The 27267-nt window shown below is 30.1% G+C and overlaps 2 protein-coding genes across 2 annotated transcripts in view; one reads left to right on the top strand and one right to left on the bottom strand.

The window, feature by feature from the left end:
• Positions 1-7018: 7018 nt before the first annotated feature.
• Etfb (Electron transfer flavoprotein beta subunit) lies at positions 7019-26980 on the bottom strand. The gene is made up of 6 exons (XM_085817677.1): positions 26825-26980; positions 15767-15925; positions 14166-14324; positions 12052-12114; positions 10449-10607; positions 7019-7412 (listed from the first exon to the last, which is right to left on the bottom strand). The coding sequence occupies exons 1-6, from the start codon at positions 26876-26878 to the stop codon at positions 7242-7244; spliced, it is 765 nt and encodes a 254-aa protein (XP_085673803.1). The 5' UTR covers positions 26879-26980; the 3' UTR covers positions 7019-7241.
• The window catches only part of grp (serine/threonine-protein kinase grp), an 81308-nt gene continuing 80381 nt past the window's right edge, over positions 26341-27267 (top strand). The window contains exon 1 of the mRNA XM_085817669.1: positions 26341-26570. The gene's annotated coding sequence lies outside the window, so the exon portion shown is untranslated. The remainder of the gene's footprint in view (positions 26571-27267) is intronic.

Genomic DNA, 27267 nt, shown 5'->3' with positions numbered 1-27267 from the left:
CAGAAGTTTAGTCTAAATACCACACTACTATTTCTTTACATTACAACCATAATTATACTTGCATGTTTCTCCTGATATGCCTTTTAAAAAATTCATTCTTTTTTTAAAATTTCACTATATGTAAATATATACATTTCAAATAAAATAAAGTATGTAAAATTTGCCATTCAGAGCTTAAATCAAGCACTAATGCAGCTGAGGTTAATTAAATTTACTGAATAAGATTATCATCTCAGAAAAAACTATTGTAAATTTGAAGATTTTGGTTGCTAAAAATACAACATGAAAGTAGTATATTAATTATTTCTGATTTCATATAAAAAAAAGGCTGACTTTTCCAGGGGTATTAGCCTTTTTCGATATAATTATCAGTGATTGAGGAATTCTGAATCATGTTTCATCTTCCCAGATTCCTTCCTTCCTCAAGGGCCAGACAGACAGGGTGGCCCTGGCTTTCTGCAGGCCAAACCTCTCCCTGCTAATGTTTTCCAGCTTTGGGTTTTTCAGATCAGTAGGTCATTTTCTCTTAGATTTGGTCTGCCTTTTTTTCGTGTGCCTGTTAGTCTGGCGTGTCTTCCCAGATTACTTCAGTGAAATTAGATTTTATTCAATATTAATTTAAGTCTCAAGTAATTTAGAAAAATACCTCACTAGAATTCTGATCCTCGTTAAAAAACAAATGAAATTCTATAAATATAATAGAAAACACCTGAATTTACTTAAAAAAAAATATTTGGCATAGATCAAAAAAATACTTTACTTGTATTGCAACTGACTACTTTTTCTGGGATGATAATCCAGAGTTCGTATGGTCCTTAGATTTTTTGGAATCAATTTTTGGTCCTTAAAAGTCCTTAATTTTGGCCAAAATCAACAGAAGGTCCTTAATTTTAATCATCTGAAATTTCTGTCTGTATTTACGACTGTCATTTTGAGTGTGAATTAGCATTTTGAGGAATATTTTTGGCGATTCACTGCCGTCTATATGATAATCTTTTGAATGGGTTCATGAGTTATAATTTGTTTCTATTTCTAATATAAATGATGGGATACTCGAGTTTCTAAGCAAGAAGTGAAACATAAGCATTTCGGAATTCATTTTTTCTAGTAAAGAGCTCTTAAACAACTTTTTGCTTTTGGGGATGAGAATTCTTTTATTAAATGGTTCTAAATTTGGCGACTTTTCAACATTTTGGCAATTTTAAAATTAGTTTCTATAGAAACTTTTTAATTCCAAAATCTGAGAATTTTTCGACGATTTTTTTTAAAAACATTGTAACATTGATAAATTTTATTAAAATAATGGTAATATATTGAAATAATGGTATTATATTTTAAAAATAACATTAAAATAAAACATTTTTATTTTTCGCTGTCATATTATAAAGTTTCATTTTTGGCAACTTATACAATATTTTAAATCTGAAAAATAAACAAGGTATAATGCTATAAAGCACAATTTACAAAACAGCTCTTAGCAAAAGCAAAATTAGCTATGTAAGTAACTCAAAATGTCTTGTTTTTAATTTTTTCATAGTAAGAGTTTTTCCCATGTAATTGCCTCAGAATATTCAAAATTATCAGAATGTGCATCAGTTTTCTCTATAAAATTAATTTTATACTTTTTTCCAAAATGTTTCTGGCTTTTTTCTGTTACAGAAATGGTGGGGATATTTTTTCTTTAGGATTTTAGACATTGCAGCTTGGAAAGTTTAAAAGGATTTGAAGACAAGATTTATAGACTCACGATTTTAGAAGATTTGAGAAATATGTGACAAAATGAAAAATGTCTCCATGGTATCAACACGTAGTGGATGTATTTTACAGAAAGTTTGCAATGAATTTCTTAATTTTGGGAGAACATCTGGAAAAACAATGAAAACATGAATGTATTACTTCTGATATGATGTATTACTTCTTTGAATGTATTACTTCTGATACTAGAATTTTTAACATGTTTATCTTCTCTTTATTTTCTCTACTTTGCACTAGACAGAAGCATGGAAAATATCAGAAATGCTTCTGATCTTATCACATGGGCAGGCATTATAGAAAGGGATTTTTTTATTAATAAAGAAATTGAAAACTTACAATTTAAAAGATTCATCTAATATTTCTTAATGCATCATACACATAGGCATTTTACCACCTGATGCAATCTCTGTGGATCCTAAATTGTGCTGCCTACAGCCTTTCTAAATTCTGCTTCTAGTGCTTGCTCTAAATTCTAAAAGTTTTGCCATTTCTAGATTTTGTTGTTCGGAGTATCACTGAATTCTAGAAATTCTGCCACATCAGCTCTGTAACTGTCCTTTACTATATATATTTCATATTGCTTCTGAATGTTCATATTACTAAAGAAATAAAATTAGCCGCTTTTTCTGTACATTCTAAATGCATTTAGTGTTCTTTAAAATAATGGAAATCCTTATTTAAATACAAAAATTCTAAGATGAAAAGGAAAAGTATTGAAAAAAGAAACTGAGGAAAACTGAAAAGAAAGAAAATTATTCTTCAAAGATATGTGCAGTTATTATGTAAATTACCTAATTGTTTATGATTTCAACCTTTACTATAATTTCCCATTTCTATTTCCTCATATGATAGGGTTATTGAGTCAGATTAAATTACAATTAAATTGTATAATCTTTGAACACTAGTCCACATTATTAGTTTGAATTTGACTGTTCTTGTTTAATTACGTCACCGTGAGCTGCAATTGATTTTCTTAGCATCAAAACATGCCTTTATGTTCCAAGTTCTTTTTAAGTAAGAGGCTTATTTAAACCTTTGTCTGATATTGTAGTTAATTTCAGACATAGCGATAATATGCTTCATGTCTGTTGGGTGTTTTGGACTATTTAACTTTTACCAGATCAATTAAACCCTTATAGATACATTTCGGAGAGGTTGACAAGTTAGGAGATAAAGCACGCAGAAACTAGTGAAAGCACTAGTTTGCATATTGAGACAAATCTCTAATTGTTAGAAAAGATGCCTAAAAGAGAAGGAAATCGATATAAACGTTCAAATATGACCAACTATCATAAGTGTAAAATATTTAATGCTACTTGATAAATTGCATAGTTTATTTTATTCTCAAACTTATTAACAGTTATGTTAATTAATTCATGTTTAGTAATAATGTGTACTACTTAGGGATCTATTTTATTTTTAGGATGGTATTACAAAAGTGAAATTCAGGCATAGATAATATCTTCAATTGAATTTATTCAGTTCCCGTTTGCTCATAGGTCCTTAATTTTTATCATAATTGGTCCTTAAATGCTCTTAATTTCCGTGTGCAGAAATGTGTACGAACCCTGTAATCATATCATTTAAGTTATATATATATTTCAATCCTTTAAAAATTTTAAATTTTCATAAAACAATAAGCAATAAAAATTTAATTAATGAGTAAGAAATAAACAGAAAAAATGTGATAAAGTTCAAAAAACCAAAAATACTACTGAATTTATAAAATAAATGTAAAAATCAAAATGATGAGTTGGAAAAAATATTTAAACTATTAAACAAAGCACAGAATGTATTGATCTTGTTTCTATCATTACTACTATTTAATTAATACTGCATTTTTGCCTAATTATAATTTACCTGAATGACTAAATCTTCTTTTAATTATTTTATTAATTTTAAATTCATATATATGTATATATAAATGAAATACTTACAGTTCTAATGTGTATAAGGATTTTCACTAATATTCGAAAATTATCCAAAGCACGTATTAACTTTCCAAGAAATTTAAATATGACATATTTAGACATAAATGACATATTTAGCTAAACAATATGTTTAGAAAACATCCTCCTACATTGCATTTTCAAAGAGCAAGCATATATATGATGTGAAAAGAATTACTGAACTGAAAAATAACTATGCTTAAATGAAATCCTGCAAATTTGCAACTATGTACGTCGATCCAGAAATAAGGTTCCCAAAGAGCTCCAGCTGCACGGAAAGGAACGATACAAAATCCGACAACACCGCTGTGTGCGGCTGTTCCCCCACTTGTGCCTGGCCGTGTTTCACTGCACTGCTCAGTCTTAGCTCAGCAGCCATCCGAGATGGAGGTGCCCATTGTTGCTCCTGCCAAGTGCGAGATTTGTTCTGTAATTTGATTTTTGCTTGCCAAATGGACTTCACTCATGGATATTCATTGTCAGTTGACAGAGGCTAAGTCCATTTAACACATCCGAAAGTGGTGCAGTGAGTTTAGTGCCGTTTGGAAAGACATCCACTATGAAGAACGGAGTGGAAGATTGTTAGTGTCGGAGGCGATTATCGAGATGGTCTAACATTAAGTGCTTCAAAACAGAAGGATCACCGTAAGTGAATTTGTTGCTTGGATTCCTGGGAGTTCTTATGGTTCAGTGGAAAGAGCTTTGACTGAAAATTTGAGGTATGACAAGTGTTGTGTTCGATGGGTACAGCATATGTTGAGAGCAGAACACAGGGAAAAACGCCTTGCCTGTACTCGCCAGTTTTTTCAGCAGTGTCAAGAAGAAAAGGAAGGATTGTTGGACTCCCTTGTTATGGAAGATGAAACCTGGGTGTTTCATTTCACTTCCAAAATGAAACGAAAGATATCATCTACAAAAATGCATAAAAAATATGGTGATTATGTCAAAAAGTACAGAAAAGCGTCTTTTTTCCTACAATGTATATTGCTATGAGAATAAACAATGTTGTCTATTTGTAACATTGATGGGAGCCTTATTTCTGGATCAAACCTCATAATTAAGTACTTAAAAAAATTGTTATCTGAGTAAGATTGGTTACTGAGTATGATGTCGTGAAATTAGTAAAGTTATTTTCTTTAAGAAATATTTAGGAACTTTACCACAAGTTTAAAAATTATGAACTAATTTAACATTTGGTATCATATGATATAAATTATCATTGTGAAAGTACTAGACGTGTTTATAAATGAAGACAAGCATAAGAATAGCTTTCATTTATTATGGAACATTTTTAAAAGCAATAAATTTGAGAAAAATGTTATCAGTACTATTAAGAATTCTCTGTTAGTTTTTTATCATAGAATATTTCCTTATGATTTATTTAGAATATTTCCTTATGATTATATGCAAATATTTCTTTTCTTTTCTTTAAACTTTTAAGTATACATTCATTGGGCTGTTTTTCTTGTCAAATCCAAAGGGATTTTCTCAAGATGTTCAGATATGTAAGAAAATGAATAATTTTCTTATCCCTTCCTTCCAAAATATTTCACATTTATTATTTTACACAGTTATACCAGTGAAATAAATACAACACAGACACTCACATTTGAATAATTATTCTGTTTGTACCTATTTATTTACACTTATATAATCTAAGCAATTTAGTAGACTGTTTTACCTCTTTTAAAGCAGAAATCTATGTGTATTAACTATTTATTAGAATTTACAGTTCAAAAGTATCACCAATATCCTAAAACTACAATATAATATTTAAGTCTCAGGTTATATTATTGCTTGGATGTGCAATTTAATTATTGGACTTTCTAAGTACTAATTTATTTAATTCAAATATGTAACAAAGTGCTAATTTTATGAGTTCATGCTTCTATAGTTATAAGTTTATAAACTTAGTAACATTAAAAAAAAAAAAAAAAAACTGAATTTCTCTTAGAAAATACTCCTTTAAGATATTTCCCTCTTAATTTAACCTACTTTAAGAGTAATTTTTAAAATTAGGCAAAACACACGCACATATAGAGGGCACCAACAAGGCTTAAATTCATCTAGTGCCCAAAATAAATCATTAATTAATTTCTTTTTCATAAATAACTGGAAATAATGAGAAAATTACATTTTATAAGCACATACATCCAACTGTGCATTTGTCAATATCAGCTTATATCAATGTGAGCTTTTATCAGCTCTTTTTATGTTAGCTTTCATCCATGTGGATATTTATCACATGGACAATCATCACTAGATTGTTTTTTTTGGGGGGGGTATCCATGCACACCTGCCATGTGCACTTTTATCTGTTCACTCATGTTGACATAATATACTAAAATTCCACAAGAATTAAAATCAGAGATGGGAAATTTATGATTTGAACAATGAATTTTACTCATAGGTGAGAAAATGATTTGAAAACTAACAGAAAACATCAGCATTTTTAAAATTGATAATAAATTAAACAGTTGCTGGATAAATATGAGCAAATTTGACTCAATGTTGCATAGTTTTGTCTATGTGTTATCAGCTAAGCATGCTGTCAGCTAAGCATGTCTTTTAAATGCGCTGTCGGCTGAGTGTTCACAATCAGAAAAATATACATAAATCATTCAAAGTCTATCGTTAGAGGTCATCTTGAGCAGTAAAGCATTTTTGTAGAACAATGGCACTTAAATATACTGATTCTAAAATCTTCTTAAGAAGCTATATTTATTTCATTTTCCAAAGTGCAGTTGGTCAATAGTGGGATTGAGCGTTAGTGAATAGCTTTTACTGTGCCCAATTTAAATTATATAAACTTGTCATTTAAACAACTTGATTGAATCTTTGCTTTTAAACTGCATGAGTGATTAAAAGAAGTATGTAATTATATATTTTATTATTAACAATAGATCTTAATTGAAATGATTTATAATGCACCTAATTCATGCAATTAATAATTAACTGATAATTTTCATGAATGTCTATCATAATTAACAAACACATTTCCAACACCATAATTTGATAAACTAAAACTATTTGTATGCAAGCTAATAGTGAGTTTTCTCCTACATAATATTAAGATGTTTTAATAATTAGTTAATGTCATATATTTTAATATATATGACTTACACTTTTTAAGAACATTCTTGCTATGTGCCAGATATGCAAAACCATTGTAATTAAAGTTAGGTTACACCTTACAAAATTTTAATCAAAATGTACTCTGCACAGATTCATGACAATGGTTGACAAAAATTTCTTGCAAACCTTACATTTTGAATAATTTTCTTATTTGAAATACAGATAATCACAATAAGAAGGGCAGATTATCAAAATATTTTTATTAAAAAATTAAAGAGATTTTTATAATTTCATATTATTTTACAATTGCATAAATATATTTTTATACAGTGTTCATTGTACATTTCCACAAATGAAAACATTTTTATCTTTTATCAAAGCAAAATAGTTTTAGATGCAGATATTTAAAGATATAAAAGTACTCAACTATAATTAGGCATTAACTAAATAATCCTCTAAAAGTTATATTCGACCCAGGTCTTTTAGTTTTTGCAGCATTTCATCAACAGATTCAACTTTGGCACCAGCTTCTCGAGTAGGTGGATCTTCCACACTTATAACTTCAATTCTAGGTGAAATATCGACCCCTAAGTCTGCAGCTTTTTTAACAGCAATAGGCTTCTTCTTAGCTTTCTGAAAGCACAAATATATGTATATATTAAATTAAATTTATTTAAATTCATTTTATTTAAATTCAATTTATTCTTATGAAACATTATACTAATAAAAAGTAAAATTACTTTTTGTTAATTATAAATTGAAATTATTATTCATGAAAGTGAAATAATACAGCAGAATTCTTATAATACATAAATACCTGTTATTAGCTCAAAGGGCTATTAAATTGTTTTTGGCATTTTGCATGGATTCACTTAGTAAACTGTTGCCACCAAATATTACAGCCCTGTATTATATTTAAAGAAATAAAATAATGAAGAATCTGCATAAATGTATGCATCTTTCTCGCATTGTGATAAAACAACGGTATCTAGAGCCATCAGTTTTGAATAATGTAATCCTCCACTGAATATGGGCATCTGGACGCTCTAATTTGGAATCTGTTTTATTATCTATTTCATATTTTTTAGATATTAAAGAATTTTTTATTAACAAAGTCAATGATTTCAAAGCGAGGAATGGCAACAGTGTATGGGGAAGAAAAAAATCTCTAGGGAGTGAGACTGTGTATTGGAAATTCCAAAGATATGCTCATTTTAACACTATTTTGTGATATTGCTGTTGAATTAAATTTTATGGTTTAAGTGGGAGAAACGTGATATTTAATGAATAAAGGTAACACACAAAATGTTAAAAACAAAGGCCCTTTTGGGTGTAATGTAAAATCTGAAAGCTTTTAATTTTTTTAAAAATCTGTTTTCTATGTAAAAAAAGTAAGATTTTTAGTTTCAGAAAATTCAGCATTAAAAATTTAATGGCAATTTTTTTATATATATATTAAAATACTCAACTGGAAAAAAAAATTACTTATACCATGGCATATTTTTATTTTACTTTTGAAGAAGTGAATTTCATTGTTTAATTCATTCAGCATCTTCTGTACCTGCATAAATGTTGTCTTTTTATAATAAACGAGAATCATGAAAATCTAATTTCTTCCCCCCTTTACATAAATCACTATTTCGCATATTCCCATCTTTCAATTTTAATTCATTTATGTGATTTATTCATTTCGAAGCTACACAACATGTGCCACAAACTTTTTTGTCCATAACCTTTCAGACACTGGGTTCCAACCGAAATGTACTTCATAGCTGGTTATGTTCCAAAGGCAAATAGGGATATATTCTTGAAAATATCATTTGTAAAGCTTTTCTAGCATTAAAAATGAAAAACACAGTAAACAAAAGAAAAATTTTTGTTTAATAAACCCAAAATTTTATTTCTAGCACTTTTTGAAGTATTATTAACTGTGGGTATATGGAATAATAAGTAACTGTGGGTATATGGAATGCAATGGCAGAATTAGCACAGGAATTCAATTTACAGAAATTTTTATTATATGAGATTTTATAAACAGTGTAGTTATTTATTTTTCCTATTGTTTAAAAATTGTAAGAATTATTTTAAAAGTAATTTTGTTGATAGACTAACATCAAATTCTCCAATGCATTTTTACAAAAAGAGTTCTTTACTTCCTTAAAAAGTTTTACCTATTTCTGTCAGAAATTTGCATTCATATTTCATTACTACACCCTCAATTTCTTTGTAATTGTATTCAATAAATCTTGATTAAATAATTCTAAAAGTATTATGAATTAATTATTATTTATCAGCAAAGAATCCAGCTGTAATGTAAAAATTAGAAAACAAACACCTAAAAGAAAATTCAGAATGACCTCATAATCCAGAAAATTTACTTATCTACACAGCCCTTTATTCTAGGATATGCAAATTATTGAAATTCTACCATATAATTAAAATGAGATATCCAAAGTTTTAAGTAAACATTATATGATAATTATTTAAAAAACAAAAAGGTACTTATCACTTAACTTGGCTCACATTTTTCTTGAAGTCAAAACATCTCTAGTGACATTTTGATAACATTTGTGTGATAATTAGATGATTTTGGGGGAGGGGGGTTGGGAGGCTATAAGGGCATAATTTGCAAGATTTTCTTTTGTTCTTTCGGTACATTAATTTGAATAGTCCCCCCTTTCACTTTAACTAGGCATTCAACAAATAACATGACAACAAGTATAGCTTACAGAATTTGCTACAGACAGAACTAAAAGCTATATCAGAGATATAAACAGACATCATTGGTGATGTTTTGTTGTCGAAAAAATTTTTGGCAACAAAAAAACTATAGCCAAAACATGCGAGCTTCAGCACCAAATATTCCATACCTTTACATTCAAATCCACAGAGATATTAAAAAAGGATACTTTTAGCTTATTGAAACTGTGGTGAAAAACTAGAACTAGCATGTTTTCATCTTCTCATCAGAAACGAATGGTTGCTGATTTACATATGTGCATGTACTTTATGCTTGTTTAGTTAGTAAAAAACTATATCAGTGTTTCATTGCTAAATATTTAATATATAATTTAATACTTCAATCTTCCATCTTATGAAGATCTTAAGGCCAGTTTTAGATGCAAAGCATTTATCTTTGGAAGAAAAATAACCACTGGTTCTGCAGGACCCATGGATCTGACAATCAGGAGGGCAAGCACCCATCTCAATAGACATACATCAAAAGTACGCAAAAATAGACTAAAAAACAAAAATTAACAACTGGCAGCTACATGGGGAAAAATGCCTTACAGGAACACCAATAATAAATATATACTGGTCCTCAAAATTCAGGATTTCATTCTAGAATTTTTTTAAGTCTCAGAATCCATAAGTTACAATATGCAACATTTTACCCGTAAATTAAATTCTTTTATATATAACACCTGAAAGGGTTCAAACATGTTTCAAGGATCAGAAAAAGTGCTGACACAGATGAACTCACACAGAAGGGATTACTTAGAAGGGAATATAATAAATACTAAAAAATAAACTAAAATCTTATGCTTCATAAAACCATTCCCAATACAATTAAAACTGTAGCACTCAGCATCGTTCTTGAAAATTATGAATCATAGCATTAGATTGGTATAATAAAATAGTTCATGTGATTATAAATTTCAGGCATACCATGATATTTGGCAAAGTTGCATATCTTGGTTCATTTAGGCGCAGATCTGCACTTATCACCGCTGGGATTTTGACTGTAATATTTTCTAAGCCACCGTCAATTTCCCTTTTGATCTGAAGTTGTCCATCTGTCTTTTCTATTTGGGATGCAAATGTAGCCTGAAAGATAAATTATGCATGAATTTTAAGAGCACAGTTTTCTAACTCGACAGAGAGCAAAATAGTTAATAATGATTTAAGACAAATGCTTATGTAAATAGTGTAATAAATTGAACCCTATATATAAAGGGAAAGAATTTAACTCTACAAAATTAAAAAAAAAGTATTTGAACAAATGTAAATTATATATTATATTGAAATTTAAGCTATGGTAGATATTAAAAATTTCAAAATTGGAAAAATAATAAAAAAGAAAAATTATTTTATATGAAGTATTGAAAAATGTTATAAAACAATTTTTATCCATTTAAAATCCCACCATAGATTTAGAAAAATCAGCAGAAATAAGTCATTAAAAATTTGCTAATGCAAAAAAGGCACATCCTAATATTATGTCTTAAAAAATCTGAAGGAAAAAAAAATGTGGTTTAAATTCAAAGTTATATGGTAACTGTGGCCAAAAATACTTTTCCAAACTAAAAGAATCCACACAGCTGTCAGTAGATTTTTTGTTCATTAAACTTCTAAGTTGCTTATGTTAAAGTATCTTATTTTATAATATGCTACTCACCCTCCTTAAAAACATTTAATGAGCAAACAACTGCAAAATATTTCTAACTATAAATTCATATACCTTTATTATTTTTATAACATTTAATTTGTTTATTAGTAAATAAATTCATCAATTTTGATGCCATGTAAATTATCTTACTTAACACATGACTAAAAATAGAGCTTCCTTTCAAATTAAATTAGACACTTACGTATTATCCCATCAACCATGAAACTGTCACTATGAAACACAATTTAGTGCCAGCTCTGAATAAGCCTGACATAACAACACACTCACAGAATCTGTGATTTTGTTTGATGTAACTCAATACAAATTAACTGTTATCGATACATTTTTCCCTTACATTTTATATAAATGATTATAATTTGGGACCTGCCTTCTACAGAAGAGTAAGCAGTATAACTGTTTTCATAGTTATGGAATGCCACCATTAAAAAGCATATTAATTGACAAGATACAATCAGCTGAATATAGCCCAGAAAACAACAATAGATTTGAACGATTACCTGCAGAAAGTCTGTACTCATGGCATTCTAAACAGAACTTCCTTTAAAATCACACAGCCTAACAAAATAGCACTGAATAGTAAAAATTAACAAAAGGCTTTCTATGAAGCAGATTGAATACTGATTGTTTACTAAATATAGAATCATTAGCTTTCAAAATTTATTGGAACAACTGGCACAAGTTTGGTGGAATTTCCTCAAACTTTTATAGTTCAATGGTAGTCAACATTCACATGAACAGTATAATACCTAAGTACCGTAAATTATTATAGTTATATTTATATTCTTAAATATTCTTAAATATAAGTAATCCCCTTCTTAATTTAATATCTGAACTGAAGCTAAAAAAAATCGGAAAGAATACCTGTGGCCAGTCTAACACTGCAGCTGTCATTTGTGCTGTCTGATTTGCATCATCATCGATGGCCTAAATAATAAATACAAAAATTGATTATTGCTATACAAAAACTTTATATATGTAAGATATTAAAATATGATGGAAGTTTATTTACTAAATTAAACTTAATTGGAACAGTCCTCTAAATTCTTAATTTTAATTGCATACATCCCCTCTTCAAGGCTCCATATTACACCATGTTACATCCTCCTTTCCCTGCAGTAACCACAGTGCACAATTTTTTGCCCAGTCGCTTCCCAGGATTAAAACAAAGATTTTCCCAGCTTATAGATACTACTGCAGTTATTACACATCACTCTTTTGCTGCTTGGTCAGCCAAGGAAAGTAATGTCTCTTCCTTAAGCTTCTTTTCTATTATCTAAAATGTACACAGTGTATATGGAAATTGTGGGGTGCATTTAGCACTTCTAGTGTTGTAGAAACTTGAAAATGTATTCCTGAATAATTGTTCCTGTTCAAAATAAAAATGATATTTTAACTATCGAGACAGTTGTGATTTTTGCACCAGTTTAACTCGCCCATGACTAAAAAGAGAATTTGTTTAATTTTCCACATAAACTACATCACATATATATATTGGAATTCTGGTAATCCATGAATGCTAGTAATCTGCACTCATTACGGGATATTTAATTTTTTGGAAAATTCAGAAAGACAAATTTAACAGTTTTTTTTTCTTCTTATATGTATATACAAATAAACTTCATAACAATATATAATGAACATTATTTGGTGCTTTTCTGTTAACAGGGAGCCATTTGTCAAATGTGTGTCAAAACACCAAATATGGTAGCCTTTTACATCACATCAACATTAGCATGAAACAACAGTTTTGTTTGCCTGTGTACACAGAATTCTATTTTTCATTTAAAAAACATCAGTGAATTGCATACATTAAGCAGTATATATATTATACAAAATTGTTATTTTTTCATGAAACTTTATATATCATTAGGGTTGACTATTTAGTTAGACTTCATGCCAATGTTTAATGTTTATGTCTGGTGCTACATGAGACCTAGTAAACAGAAAAGAATCCATTATTTACATTATATGATCCATTACTGTTATTATAAGTTTACTATTTTTTGTTTTCACTGGTTTTACACATTTGCCAACTCGGGCAACTAATTTTCTGATTTTGGCAACTGACTGAGGTAGCTGTAACAAGAAAATAACTCAACATTCTTTGTAGTATTATCGATCCAAGTGAGCTTGTAGAGAACATAACGGTAGAGGGTTTTTTGTAAACAGTATAATTATTTATTTATTTTTTCTTCTATTTAAAAGTAGGAAATTACTTCTACTATTAGAAACCAGAAAATTACTTATTAAAAATAATTTTAATAAATTTAGTGGATATGCATTCTTTTTTTTATATACATTAAATATTGCAATGTATTTTTACATATTTTTTCAAAACATTTTCCAATTTTTAGCTCTACATTATGTTTGCCCCTTTTTTCTAACATTTTCCTTTTGTAAATAGTTATATGCATCAAATACAGTCAAAAGTCGTTAATTCGGACACCCATAATCCGGAATGATCTATAATCCAGACCTCAAAGCTAAAATCTTTCTGCGCATGCGCCGCATTGACGCATGCGCATAGGCGTTTTACTCGTGCGCCCAAGACTTTTACGACTGCGCATATGCGTCTGCACAAGTGCAGAATACGTTTTCGCGTGCGCGTATTTAAACTGATGATCTATAATCCGGAAAAATTGATAATCCGGAATCGCCGAAGTCCCGACGAGTCCGGATTAAAGACTTTTGACTGTATAACAGTTCTGTGTTCAATAAACCTTAATAAAGAATAAGTCTACTTTAGTTAACTATTTACATGCAAAAGTAACCCAAATTTAATGTAAAGATCAGGAATGGGAAAACTCAAAAAGACACAAACAAGTGATGCAGGTACAAATGAAAATATATGATCAATATTATGAAAGATAAATAGCAAATCCTTTGAGATAAAATGAATGAAGAAACATGAGAAATACATACTACTTAAATATAAAAATTACAACTAACAAATGATAACAATGACAAAGATTTACTTGTTTCCCGACTATTATTAGATCTACTTTTTCTTGCAATGCCAGAGCGGCAAGAATTTTAGATACGTGAAGTGGCTGAAGTGTTTCATAATCCTTGCCGTCGATTTCCACATGGATGCCTTTGTCTGCACCCATGGCAAGAGCTGTGCGCAATGTTTCCTGCAAAAAAGAAAAATCTTTAAATCCGAATTTCTTAAATTGTTTCTCAGCATGATAATGTGAAAGCACAACAGAAAATGTAGATCAACAAACAATATTCCTGTTCATTTATTGCAAATTTATATACAATTTAATTGACTCAAAAGAAGTATAAAAAAGTACTAAAACAGGGTAATAAATTACACTAAAATAAAAATCATGATGCATTTATTTGATTTACATGAGCATACTACAGGTTTTCCATCAAAATCCAGTTTTTGATTTTCCCGGTTTTCCAAGACCTTGGCCAGAATAATGAACTAATAATCAAATAATATATCACTAATTTTATGGATTTACTGCAAAATATAATGAAATAATTAAGAACATTAAGAAAATTTATTTTATTTATTATTGTACAGCAAATGAACAAAATATATAAAAACAATATGAATCTAAATCATTAAAAAAGGGGATACAGGTTTTAAACAGAAATATCAAATTCTAGAACAAAACTCTTCATCTTGCAAGAGAAATTTCTAACAGCATATACAATTCACAGTATTCAATTAATATAGCTATTTGTTACAATGTAAAAATACATGGTATAGTGATTTCTAAAGTCTATTATTGAATTTTCGAGGGTAATTAAAACATTTAAAGAGAAGGGCTGAAAGAACACTTCCATTTCTTAACAGAAGAATGGATAACAGCTTATACATGCAAGGAGAGAAAAGCTATGGGTTGATCAAACTTCTTTAAATATGAATTTAAAATATTTTGTGCAAAAAAAATAATAATTACTGCAAATTTTATTTATTTTCTTTGACACTTTCTATCTGCACCCCTATGAAAAGCTGCCAATCAGTATTGGCAACTTTATGAAGTTGTGAAAAACAATTCTTTGGCTTTCTTTATAGACTCTCAGGTACTGTTCCATTCACAAGTAAAAAAAAAAAAAAAAAATACAAATAAAAATACAAAAAAATCCATATGGCCAATATTTACATTTGACGGCTACATATAAAATGTATAAATCAACATGTACTCAAATACAGTAAGGCATGCGCATGTATCAATTGGCTGTAGACACATTTAAATACTCAAAAATGTACCAAAAGATGGCAGTTTAGGTAAATGTTGAAACCGGGCGTGTAGATAATCAGTATTCTCCTTTTTTTTTTTTTTTCCCAGGAAAGATAGGAAAATTTTTGTTTAGACGTTATTATTCAAAATACAAACTTATTATTATTTCAGAGGCTTGATTTGCATATTATTTTAACTTTATTTTCTGGAAAACCCTTCAGATTTTACTTGGTTTTTTGAAAATCATTTACATTTTCCTTGAGTTTTTCAGTATGTTTCAGGCCTTCTATTATTACGGTGATACTGTACACATTTATTCATTTTATTAGTTTTTATAATGTAAATGATGTACAGCAAGTACAATCAAAGATACCTACCTGACAACTAGGTGGGCCACACGAAACAGCAATGATCTCACTACAGAGTTTCTTCTCTTTCAAACGGACAGCTTCTTCCACTGCTATCTCATCAAAAGGATTCAAGCTGTGCTTTACGCCTTCTGTCACGACACCAGTTTTGTCAGGCTTAATTCTAATCTGTATAGAATAAATATGAAGCACCTTTAATATTAAATACATTCTGTAAATAAATTATTTTTGCAAACAAACTATTTTATTATGGATTTACATGTTTTGTTGTTTCTAGCTGTCTACATTAACAGTCATGCCATAACTCAAATCATTATTATTTGTTTTTATTTGATTATCCCAAAGAACTTGGAAGAATATCTGCCTATAGAGAGGGATGCCTTCGTGAAGGATTTTATAAGGAAAACTGACTCACATACACGTTACACATGGTGAAATCCATGAAAAAGCTCATGCAGCTGGCTTGTTTGTATGATTCGAACACCAGACCAAATTACCAATGTTCAGCAACTTTACAGCTTGTCTGCTAGCAGGCCCAAGTAAAACTATTACACAATTTTCATAATAACTTTGATTATTTTTGAGTATGCAATTATGGAGAGAAGGAATTACCAAATAACAAGTTATTGGTAAAATCTATAGAATTTTCCTGATGAAATAGAAAAATATTAACATTTCATATATCCTTTGTCAGAAAAGTTCCAGGCCATTCTTCTTTTTATTATTGTTTCTGAGTTTGCAGTACTAAAAAGAAACAAATGTTGTTTTCATGTTACCTGGCATGTATTCTTACTGGACATAACCTTGGCCATGTTTCTGAGCAAACTTATTAGAGAGCAGGGCTGAGCTTAACAACACACTGTTCGGATTATTGTTACATTCATTAAGGTGACACAATGGATGCTGATTGTGAGCAGAGTGAATATTAAATTCTGCGCAAAGCTCATGAAAACCCCTAGTGAAGTGTAGAACATAATTAAGCAAGCATATGCAGGCAAGGTACTTTCAAGAAGTCATATTTTCGAGTGGCATGATAAGTAAAGTAAGATGATAATAGCTGGCCACCCGGCTATAACATATACTGATGCAAACGTGGAGCTTGTAAGGCAGTTATTGCTAGAAGACCGTCCTGCAACTGTGCATATGCTATCAGAAGAACTGAATTTGAATTGTGATGTGTGTCATAAGATTTTACGTGAAGATTCAGGGAAATGGAAACTTAATTGAAGAATCATCCCTCACTCACTAACAGATGAATGATAAGAGGAAAAACAAAGAATTTCTGCTGAACTATTATTGGATTGAGCCAGACGTGATCCCACATTTGTGTCAAAGATTATTGTGATTTTTTCCTGTTTCCATGAGTGAAAAGGTGACTGAAAGGAAAGCTTCGTCAAGATTATTGCAGACATCCAAAGGGCTGTGACAAATGAGGTTGCAAGCATCGCAATTGAAGATTTCCCTGCTTGCTTCCAAGACTTCCAGAAAAGTTGGTAGTTGTGTATAGATAGCCAAGGGAACTCTTTTGAAAGCAGCTAGGATCATTACTTGGTAAATGCAATTTTTTATTTTTTATGCCCTCTGTCTTGGAACTTTTCTGACAATAGATACATGTAGTTATGTTATACAGAAGTTTGGCAGAATTTCACCATAAATTTTATTTTTATTTTGACAAAAGGAAATATATGGAAGCATTTTCTAATATGCAGTATTTATTAGCTGGTATCTACTAATACACTGCTAAAAACCTATTGGCATCTTTTGGTGATGAAATATATTTGCAGCAGCAGATAAATGAATCAGGTTTTCAGATTTCTTGCAAGCATTAAACTGGGCATGGCAAGTGCATTCAAAATTCATATGACTACTGCTAAATAAGAAGGCAAGTGATATACATCTCTCAAAGCCATTCCCAGTTCAAATTGAAAGAGAAACATTACAATGAAAATTTAACTGAATTTGAATTTAACTCTGTTCATTTTGAGAATAATCAGATACTGGTTCTGCTTGATCAGGAGCAAAATAAAAATAAACATAGCACTGTTTATTGTCAAAAATAATAATGAACAATGATATTGAAAGCATTGAAAATAACTGCTTTGGAATTAAGTTCATTTAACTAAAGAAGATACATTTTTTTTGTAAATAAAAAAAAAAAAAAAAAATAAATAAATAAATAAAATAATTTCTTTCCTTTGTTTCATTCTTAACAATCCTACTGCTGATTTTAATTCTCGGGAAATTTACAGCACATGTGGTCAGTGTGGTTTGATGTATCTCAGCCAAACTGAAAGACTATTAAAATTATGCATTAAGAAACATAAATTATACATTTAGAAAGGAGAAATAAGCAAATCTTTGACAGCTAATCATAGCTGGGCCTTTAATCACAATATCACAATGCTGACTTTGATTTTGTGTAATTTATCTTGAAAGCTTCTTCATATGGTCAAATGGATTTCTTTCTGCTTAATAAGCACTCTAAAGTTTTCCCATTTTCAAAAGCTTATCTTTAGTGACATTAATTCCAATCCAGTTGTTCTTACAGAATATTTCAAACTTTAAATTCAGAATTACAATATCTTAGCTTATTCTAATACCTTAGTTCCTCTAATATTTGAAATATTATAATAATAATATATAATTATTTTCCTTTTTCTCTATTCATTACTTCTGATGGTCGTCACTCCTCCCATTTCTGCAAAAATATTTCTGTGCCTGAAGAAGCAGTCTTTGCCCGATTACCCTCAAAATCGACAAAAGGTTTTACTCAAAATATACATTACACTAAAATTGCTTTTCCCCCCCCCTAACTTTAACAATTCCCAATTCTTATCCTACCATTTTATCAGCTGTTATTTTAATGCTACATTTTCATCCTACATCTTCCATCATACACAGTTTCATAATATGAGAATTGCAGCATTAGGCATTTCTTAGCCAAAATACCTGGATACAAGAATAAAAAAACATGCAGTGTACTATAATGTTACTTACGAGAAGCTAACAAAAATATTCAGCTTGATGAGCAGTTAAAAGCAAAATGCTTTCTAGTACATTAATGTTACACCAATTGAAATAGGGCTGGATTTCTCCCAGAAAAAAGGGTGGGGGAAAAAATGGAAGAAATGATTGAAACTAGAAGAAACTAAGAATGATAGAACAAACATGGAAGCAGGACTGGTTTAAGAAATTTCAGAGGGTCTTCTGTAAGTTAGAAGATGAAGACTCCCTATCAGAATCCTTTTTAATATTATACTTTCTATGTCATGTTCAAACTGTTATATAAATTATTTTCAAAAAGCACTATTTTTTAGAACTTTATTAGTGCTTATGTACTATGTTTTGCTTATAAATGTTTCCAAAATAACAGAACACAAATACATTACAACAAAGTCTAATATATTTTCACAAAATTCAAAATTGTAAAACATTTAACAATTTCTTTATGGAAAATTTTAAAATGTATAAAGATAAAGGGTACTACTCCGTTTTGAGAACCGTTAAAAAATTGCAGCAAAAATGTATGCACAAAAGCACCAAATCTAGCATATTATGCATATTATGTATGCCTCATAAAGCTCACTAAAGCTCATAGCGCAGAAAAGTCCAAAATGCACATAGTGATATAGAATTGAAAATGAGTCTTATGGAGTATGGTCAGCAGCCCCTACATACATGAAGGCCACAGTTTCTTAAAAGGAGACATGATGTCACTGTTAGGGATAGCATTTCACTTAGTTCCCCATCACTCAGGAAAGAGGTGGATTATGGAGTTTTGATGGTCGCTTTGTCACTAGGCATTCATTAAAATGGTCTTATATTTTTAAACATATTCCATTTTATTTTATTATTAGTATGTTTTATTATTCTCTTTCTGAAAAACCTGGCTATAGTGTACATGTGCTGTGTATCCAACTATAACGAGAACTATATCAATGCTCCCAGAGTGTAAGTTTTCTCTCTACTGGAAGGGAAAGAATTGTTAACAAATAAATTAATGATATTCACAAAAAAAAGTTTACGCCAACAAATTTTCACAGGTAAGTTGCTTTTTTTTTAAATGAATGAAATTATATCTATTTGTGTTAAAAACGTGCTTCTCAAGTAATAACATAATCATTATAGGTACAACTCTGATATACGCCCTAATTTCACCAAATGTGGCGATATGTGTTCTGCGCTGGTTTTTGGCACGATTGCGTGTTGTATGGCAATCCTGTTGACGTTGAAAAATCTTTCACTGGAGCTCGTTGGTTCATGTTTGTGTCTGAGAAGATAAGGGGGAAAGATAAAATGGTGGAAGTTGTTGAACTGAAGTTCGGCAAAAGGAAATATCATTGTGGCCATCCTGTTGAGGGGCAGTGGGTGTTTGGAGGAGTGGAGAGAGAGTCTGGGAGAGTATTTTTAGTGGCTGTGCATGATAGAAGTAGTGATTTGTGATTATTTGTGATTTTATTTATTTGTGAACCATAGTATGAATTTTCTGTATAGTGTGTCTGGCTGTCATAAATACATGGCGGCATGTTAAAGGCGGTATGAAATTGGTATTTCTGCTGTTTGAAAAAGCATTAATTCATGGTAAGTGCATTTTATTTTATTCCTGTTCTTATTTTGTTATTTATTTGTAGAATGTTATGTTCATTGTTTTTTTAGCATGAATTTCTGTCGTTATTGTTGTTTTTTTGAATTGTTTGAAATTTATTTTAGTTATTTTTGTTTATTTTGTTAATTAGTGCGCAGTGTCTAGATTGTGCAATTCGTAGATGTTTGTTGAAACAGAACGCTGTATACAGTCAAAAGTCTTTAATACGGACTCGTCGGGACTTCGGCGATTCCAGATTATCGATTTTTCCGGATTATAGATCATCAGTTTAAATCTGGTAAGATGGCATGCAAAAATTATAAAATTAAAAATATGAAACCGTAATTAATAAAATAATGAGCAATTATGGTATCAAAATTAAGGGTATCAAAATTTACAAAATTAATTAAGGGTATCAAAATTTACAAAAAAAGAAGCTTAATATTTATTTGTTTACTTTAAACATTTCTTTCAACATGCGCATGCGTAAAGCATACCTTACGCATAGCCGAAATTAGAAAATTGCAACCAGAAAACTATTTGATTTGTATTTGTGATATTTATAATGACGAGGAATTTGATTTAAATCATATCAAAGACGGAGTACATCGAAATTAAATACTACATTTAGTAAGGAATTATAAGCCGAATAAAATAAAAACATCTGCCCTGAAGATAACGATAGTGCTGACAGATCAACTTCCAGTTCATTGTGCACCGCGACATCCCCCCCCCCTCCGTGCAGAGCAGCGTGAAATTGATAAACAGATTTCGGAACGGTTAAATAAACAAAGGATATGCCTTTATCCATTTTTTTTAGCAATTCGTTTTTTGTTTGATGGACATCGAAGCATACTTTCGTTTTCTAGATCCTTTGGGAGCTCCAGCATCGGAAATTCCATTTGACATAATCGAAAGTTCAAGCTTACTTTTATAAAATTGCTCTTACAGTCTGGAAAAAATAATAAGCCGGATCCAATTCGAAGATTAAGGAACAACGCAATCATCAACATTAAGTGAAACAGATAATTAGATAATTTTAGCTTATACCGTCCGTTATACATTAAACGCGCACGCGAAAACGTCGCATTGGCATATGGGCAGTCGTAAATGTCTTGCGCGCACACGTAAAACGCCTATGCGCATGCGTCAACGCAGCGCATGCGCAGAAAGATTTTAGCTTTGAGGTCCGGATTATGGGTGTCCGAATTAACGACTTTTGACTGTACATGGTATTCTTTTATATTTATTGTTGTTATGTTAATTTATTAAAGTGAGGTGCCAGCAGTTCATAGATTCGTTCGTTGCCTAAATTGTGCAATTCGTAGATTTTTTGTAAAGTTTAAACAGGATGCTGTGTACATGGTATTCTTAGAAATTTATTGTTGTTATGTTAATTTATTAAAGCGAGGTGTACGTAGTTCGTAGTTTCCTTCGCTGCCTATATTTTGCAATTTGTAGATATTTTTTTAAGTTAAAACATATCACTGTGTACATGGCTTCTTGTCAAATATTTTTGGTTAGAACCTTTACGTTTTTGCTATCTAAATTTTTTGTTTTTGTTTCGGATTTTTAGCTTAAATTGTGCTTTCAAAATGTGGTTTTTCCATATGCAAAAACAGCCTTTAAGTTCGAAATGTAAACAAAAAATTTAGATAGTAATATGGCAGCGTGGAGTTTCTCGCCAAAAGAAATTTGCCGACTTGAGGGCGCATATCAGAGTAGTTCCTCGTTATGGACTAAAGAAAGTACATATATTTATAAAAAGTAAATACATCTAATCTTACAGTAACATAATAAGTGATTATATGAATACCATGACTCATATCATACCATTTATTTAATTTATGGCAGATAGCATTATTTATCATCACGCTAGTCATTTTATTTCTAGCCAAAACACAATATTTAATAAATAAAGGTTTTATACAAAATGTTAAAAAAAATGCCCCTTTGGACTTAATTTAAAATCTGAAACCTTTCAGATTTTCTTTTATGAATTTTTTTATTTTTTGTTTTTATAATATTAGGGATAAAATAATTAGTCATAATTATAAATGGGTAATTCGAAGGGAGGATCAAAACAATGGTATTTATACTATGTAATTTATTGTGCAAGATTAACATATACTGAAAATGGAAAAAACAACCGAAAAATATCATAATTCTGAATTATAATTGCAATTAAATCCTCAGATGACTTTCGTAAACCTAGATTTATTTATTTATTTATTTATTTTTATTTTATTTTTTTTTTTTTTTTTGTGTGTGTGTGTGTGTGATTTATCATTTATTTTTACATGGTTTTGTGATATATTCACTTTTTTATTGCATCAAATACAATGAACCAAACTTTGGATCCCATGAAGTTAAATATAGCAAGGTTTGACTGTGTTGCTATATTTGATACCCTACTGCATGATTGTTTCTTTTTTAAGGTACTGTTCTGTTATCGGGACTGGATTCAGAAATGTATGAGTGTATGTGAGTGTGCATGCCTGTACATATATATATGCATATATATACACACACACACATTTGTGCTTACCTGAACATACACATGTATACATGAACACATATATCCATACATACATACATTTCTGCATCCAGTCCTGATAACAGAACAGTACCTTTTTATATATAATGTACACTAGTACATATAATTTAAAATGCGTTGAACTAATAACTTTATTTCATGAGTAGATTTTGCAATGCAAAAAAGGGGTTTTCATCCCCAGAGAACCCGTTGGCGCCGCTGCATTTTTACTCGCCAAGCTCGCGGTTCATCAGCGATGAACCGAGCCACAAACGTTATATTTTGTAAACGTGATTTTTAGTGCATGTAAATTCAAGTTAGCAGACGAAACAATATATTAAGCATATGGTAGTAAAAATTCACAGATAATAAGCATGTAGATGTAAAACTAACTTGTTAAACGTGATATACGAAAATTATATTAAATTCAAGTTAGCACAGAAAAGAATATATTAAGTATAAGACAATATATAAGCATTTGTAATGGAAATAAAAATTCATTTAAAAAATATAAATTAGTATTAATGTACTGAAATTAACCTGTTAAACGTGATAAAAAAAAAATTGTGTTAAATTCCAGTTAACACAGAAAACAATATATTCCTTACACCAGCAGTGGTTTGCTAATTTTGATGACCATGGTGATGCATCAAACTATTCTGTCATGTTAGATAATGAATAATCTTTTTTATTTCAACTCAATCATCTATTTTATGTCACACTTGCCATCCTCTGAAAGGTTATTGTTAGAAAAGCATTAACAATATATTATCTTGTTAAAATTTTACGCCAGAAAATTGATTTATTCTCATAATTTTAGATGACAATAACCAATAATAAAAATAAAAGCATTACTTAGTTATTTAAATTGCTGGTTCTTAGAGCTGTTAATAATTAAGAAGACAACGTGAACAGCCGTGTTACAAATTAGCTTCACCCCTCCCGCCATATTTTCTTCCTTTCATCCCGAACCGAGAACCGGCATCTATCTACGAAAATATTTCTATCTATTCGTTGTTAAAAAATTCAGAAAAAATAATAATAAATAAGAGGGAACAGCTTTAGTATTGGTCCTTCTGGCGATTTTTTAATTTGGCGACAAACTTCGGTCGCCAATGTATACCGGCTTTCAAGATCGGAAAAAAATGGCGGATTGTCATTAAAATCCGATCCAGACTAAATACTAACTGTACTAGACTAACTGTACATCTAAACATTATAAGAGAATAAAAGTATATCTTAACTTAATAAGAATATATCTAAACTTTATAATAATAACATTTAAAGACATTGAAATCAGTACCTAAGTACTTGCCATGTAGTCAAATTTTTATATATAAATTGTACTCTTACTTTTATTATAGAGTTTTTATTACAAAAAATTCAGATTTCTGTTAGATAAAATGTTTAAGTAATGTAGAAAATTGGCATAAAATTTAAAATAAAAAGTCGACTGTTATGTCAACATACTATTAATAAAAGTAATACAGTCAAAAGTCGTTAATCCGGACTCGTCGGGACTTCAGCGATTCCGGATTATCGACTTTTCCGGATTATAGATCATCAGTTTAAATCTTGTAAGATGGCATGCAGAAATTCTAAAATTAAAAATATGAAACCGTAATTTATGAAATAAAGAACAATTATGATCTAAAGGGTATCAAAATTTTCAAAAAGAAAAAGCTTAATATTTATTTGTTTACTTAAATAAACATTTCTTTCAATGTAAGTTGTTTAAGTTTTGCTTCGTTTCATATGATAATACTTTCTCTTTAATTCTATTAAACAGACATAATTTCTTGTTCAGTTACAATGTTCCGCTGTTCAAGTCCTATAATTGCTGTGTCAAGAACACCGACTAATTTGTCAATCGAAATTTTTTCGTTTTCAATAACCTCTGTTACTTTTCTTCGCTATCGGAAGCGAATTATAATGACGAGGAACTTGTTTTAAATCATATCAAAGATGGAGCATATCGAGATGAAATACTACATTTGGTAAGGAATTATAAGCCAAATAAAATAAAAACATCTGATCTTCAATTATAAGCCAAATAAAATAAAAACATCTGCCCTGAAGATAAGGATAGTGCTGACAGATCAACTTCCAATTCATTACGCGCCCGCCGCGCGGCGTTCCCCCCGCCGAGCAGCGTGAAATTGATGAACAGATTTCGGATTTCAAAACATACTTTCGCTTTAGATCCTTTACATATTAACAAATATATATCGGAAATTCTATTTGATATAATCGAAAGTTTAAGCTTACTTTTATAAAATTGCTCTTACAATCTGCAAAAAATAATAAGCCGGATCCAATTCGAAAATTAAGGAACAATACAATCATCAACATTAACTGAAATAGATAATTAGATAATTTTAGCTTATACGTCCATTATACATTAAACGCGCACGCGAAAACGTATTCTGCACTTACGCACACTCATATGCGCAGTCGTAAAAGGTCTTACGCGCACACGTAAATGCCTATGCGCATGTGTCAACGCGGCGCATGCGCAGAAAGTTTTTAGTTTTGAGGTCCGGATTATAGATCCTTCTGAATTATGGGTGTCCGAATTAACGACTTTTGACTGTAATACTTAGTGAAGGTTATTCATACACAGCTACTATTAGGTTGTAAGATTTGCAAAATTTGAGAACTGTAAATTATAAGCAATATATTCCATAATCTAAGCAACATTATATTTTTTATAGTCAGTCAAATTATAAAAATGTTATATAAGCAATAATTTTGGTCCTGATTTGAACCTATGAATTCATGCAATTACACATCCCTATAGTTCCAATATGAGGCAAAAAAAGTATTTTTAGACCATGGTAATTTTGATCTCCTTAGCAAAGGAAACACAAAGAGTTTACCTTATGCTACTTAAAATGTGTTTTTTTTTTCCCCCTTGGGGAATGGAGTTTATAATAATATGCAGAGTTGACATATGAAAAAATGTCAAGACTCGTGATGTAATATTAAAAGCATCAGTTTTAACTATCAAATTTTAGCTTTTTTAAAAATATTTTAAATGTTGTGCTTTCCTAACACAAACGCAACTTTAAGAAAAACATGCAATTTATCCCTCCTGCCATCAAAGCTCTGATACCTACCAAATTCAATAAAGTTACGTGGACAGAAATGGCGGCATGTTTTTGAGCTCAGTATTTAGGGTTACCAAGGTTATCATAATTTTACGTTTATTGCTCCAAAATGTCGCCAAAAAGGGCTAATACTAAAGCTGTGCCAATAAGAGAAGAATAATATAAATCTGCAAATGCGAACGACAGTCATAATTCAACCAAACGAACGCAAGAGGAATGGTTGCAAACTTCGAACAAGCGAATAAGATAAATCCGCTGGGTTACCAGGTTTGAACTATTATCGCCAAATTTGGCGATGTTTACATTTACCGGGTTCTCTGCGGAAGTGCTTACCAAAAAAGAATTTGAAAAGGCCACCTGAAGAAAAATATTGTTCTGATTTAATGAACGTCTAGCATGGAGAATAAAATTCATTTCTTGTCAGAAACTAACAAAAAGGTCAGCTACTAAACTACAGGGTTGCGAAATCTTAATGAAATGTTCTCAATATGAGCAGGTGTCTCATTTTTCAAATACAAGAAATTTTGGATCTGTCGAAAATCTGGATTGGATTACTGCAGTAATATTGTATTTTGCCTCTAGGTTTGTATGATCCTTTTTTTAAATAAAATTTTGGACAGCACACACATAAAGCAATACCTTCTTCTAATCGATGCTGAAATACATTTCAGTCATATCGCAACTGATTAATTGGGCTATTTTCATATTTTTAACGGGTACGCAAAACTTTACTGCAAAATTTTGACCCAAACATATAAGAATAAGAGAAGATAGGTAAGAAATAAAAACAATAAATTAAAGTGCCGAAAAGAATTTAAATTATGAAAAGATCTTACTCTGACAGCATAATCTATAACTCGCTTGCATCCAACTAAAACACGCAAGGCCATCTCAACACTTTAAATATACTACGATAAATAGATATATATTTCACACAAACATGAATTGACAACTTTAATCTCATAGGAAATCTATAGTAGACAGTAACATTGCCAAACGGAAAATCTAATTTGAGTTAATAAGGTCATTTTAAAAAATTTAATGTCCCATAAAAACAAATAAATAAGCCAAAAATATGTTTGGATAGAATTTTAAGAGCAATTAAAGAATATAATATGTTTTTTTTTCAGTCATGGGAGAAAAGCTGTGATATTCGAATTTCAATAATTATATTTAGAATTTATATAAAACGATTGCCAGTATAAGATTAATATTTACTTATTTTAAAAATCGCATATTTAATTTAACTCAATTCTCATTTTTCTATTTTTATATCAAG

This window comes from Stegodyphus dumicola, chromosome 1, assembly GCF_044657685.1.
Source record: "Stegodyphus dumicola isolate Sdum_Otavi_A_Nest chromosome 1, ASM4465768v1".
In the NCBI taxonomy this organism is placed as follows: Eukaryota; Metazoa; Arthropoda; class Arachnida; order Araneae; family Eresidae; genus Stegodyphus; species Stegodyphus dumicola.
Note: the sequence above shows the minus strand (reverse complement) of the source record. Positions and strands in the feature narration are given on the sequence as shown.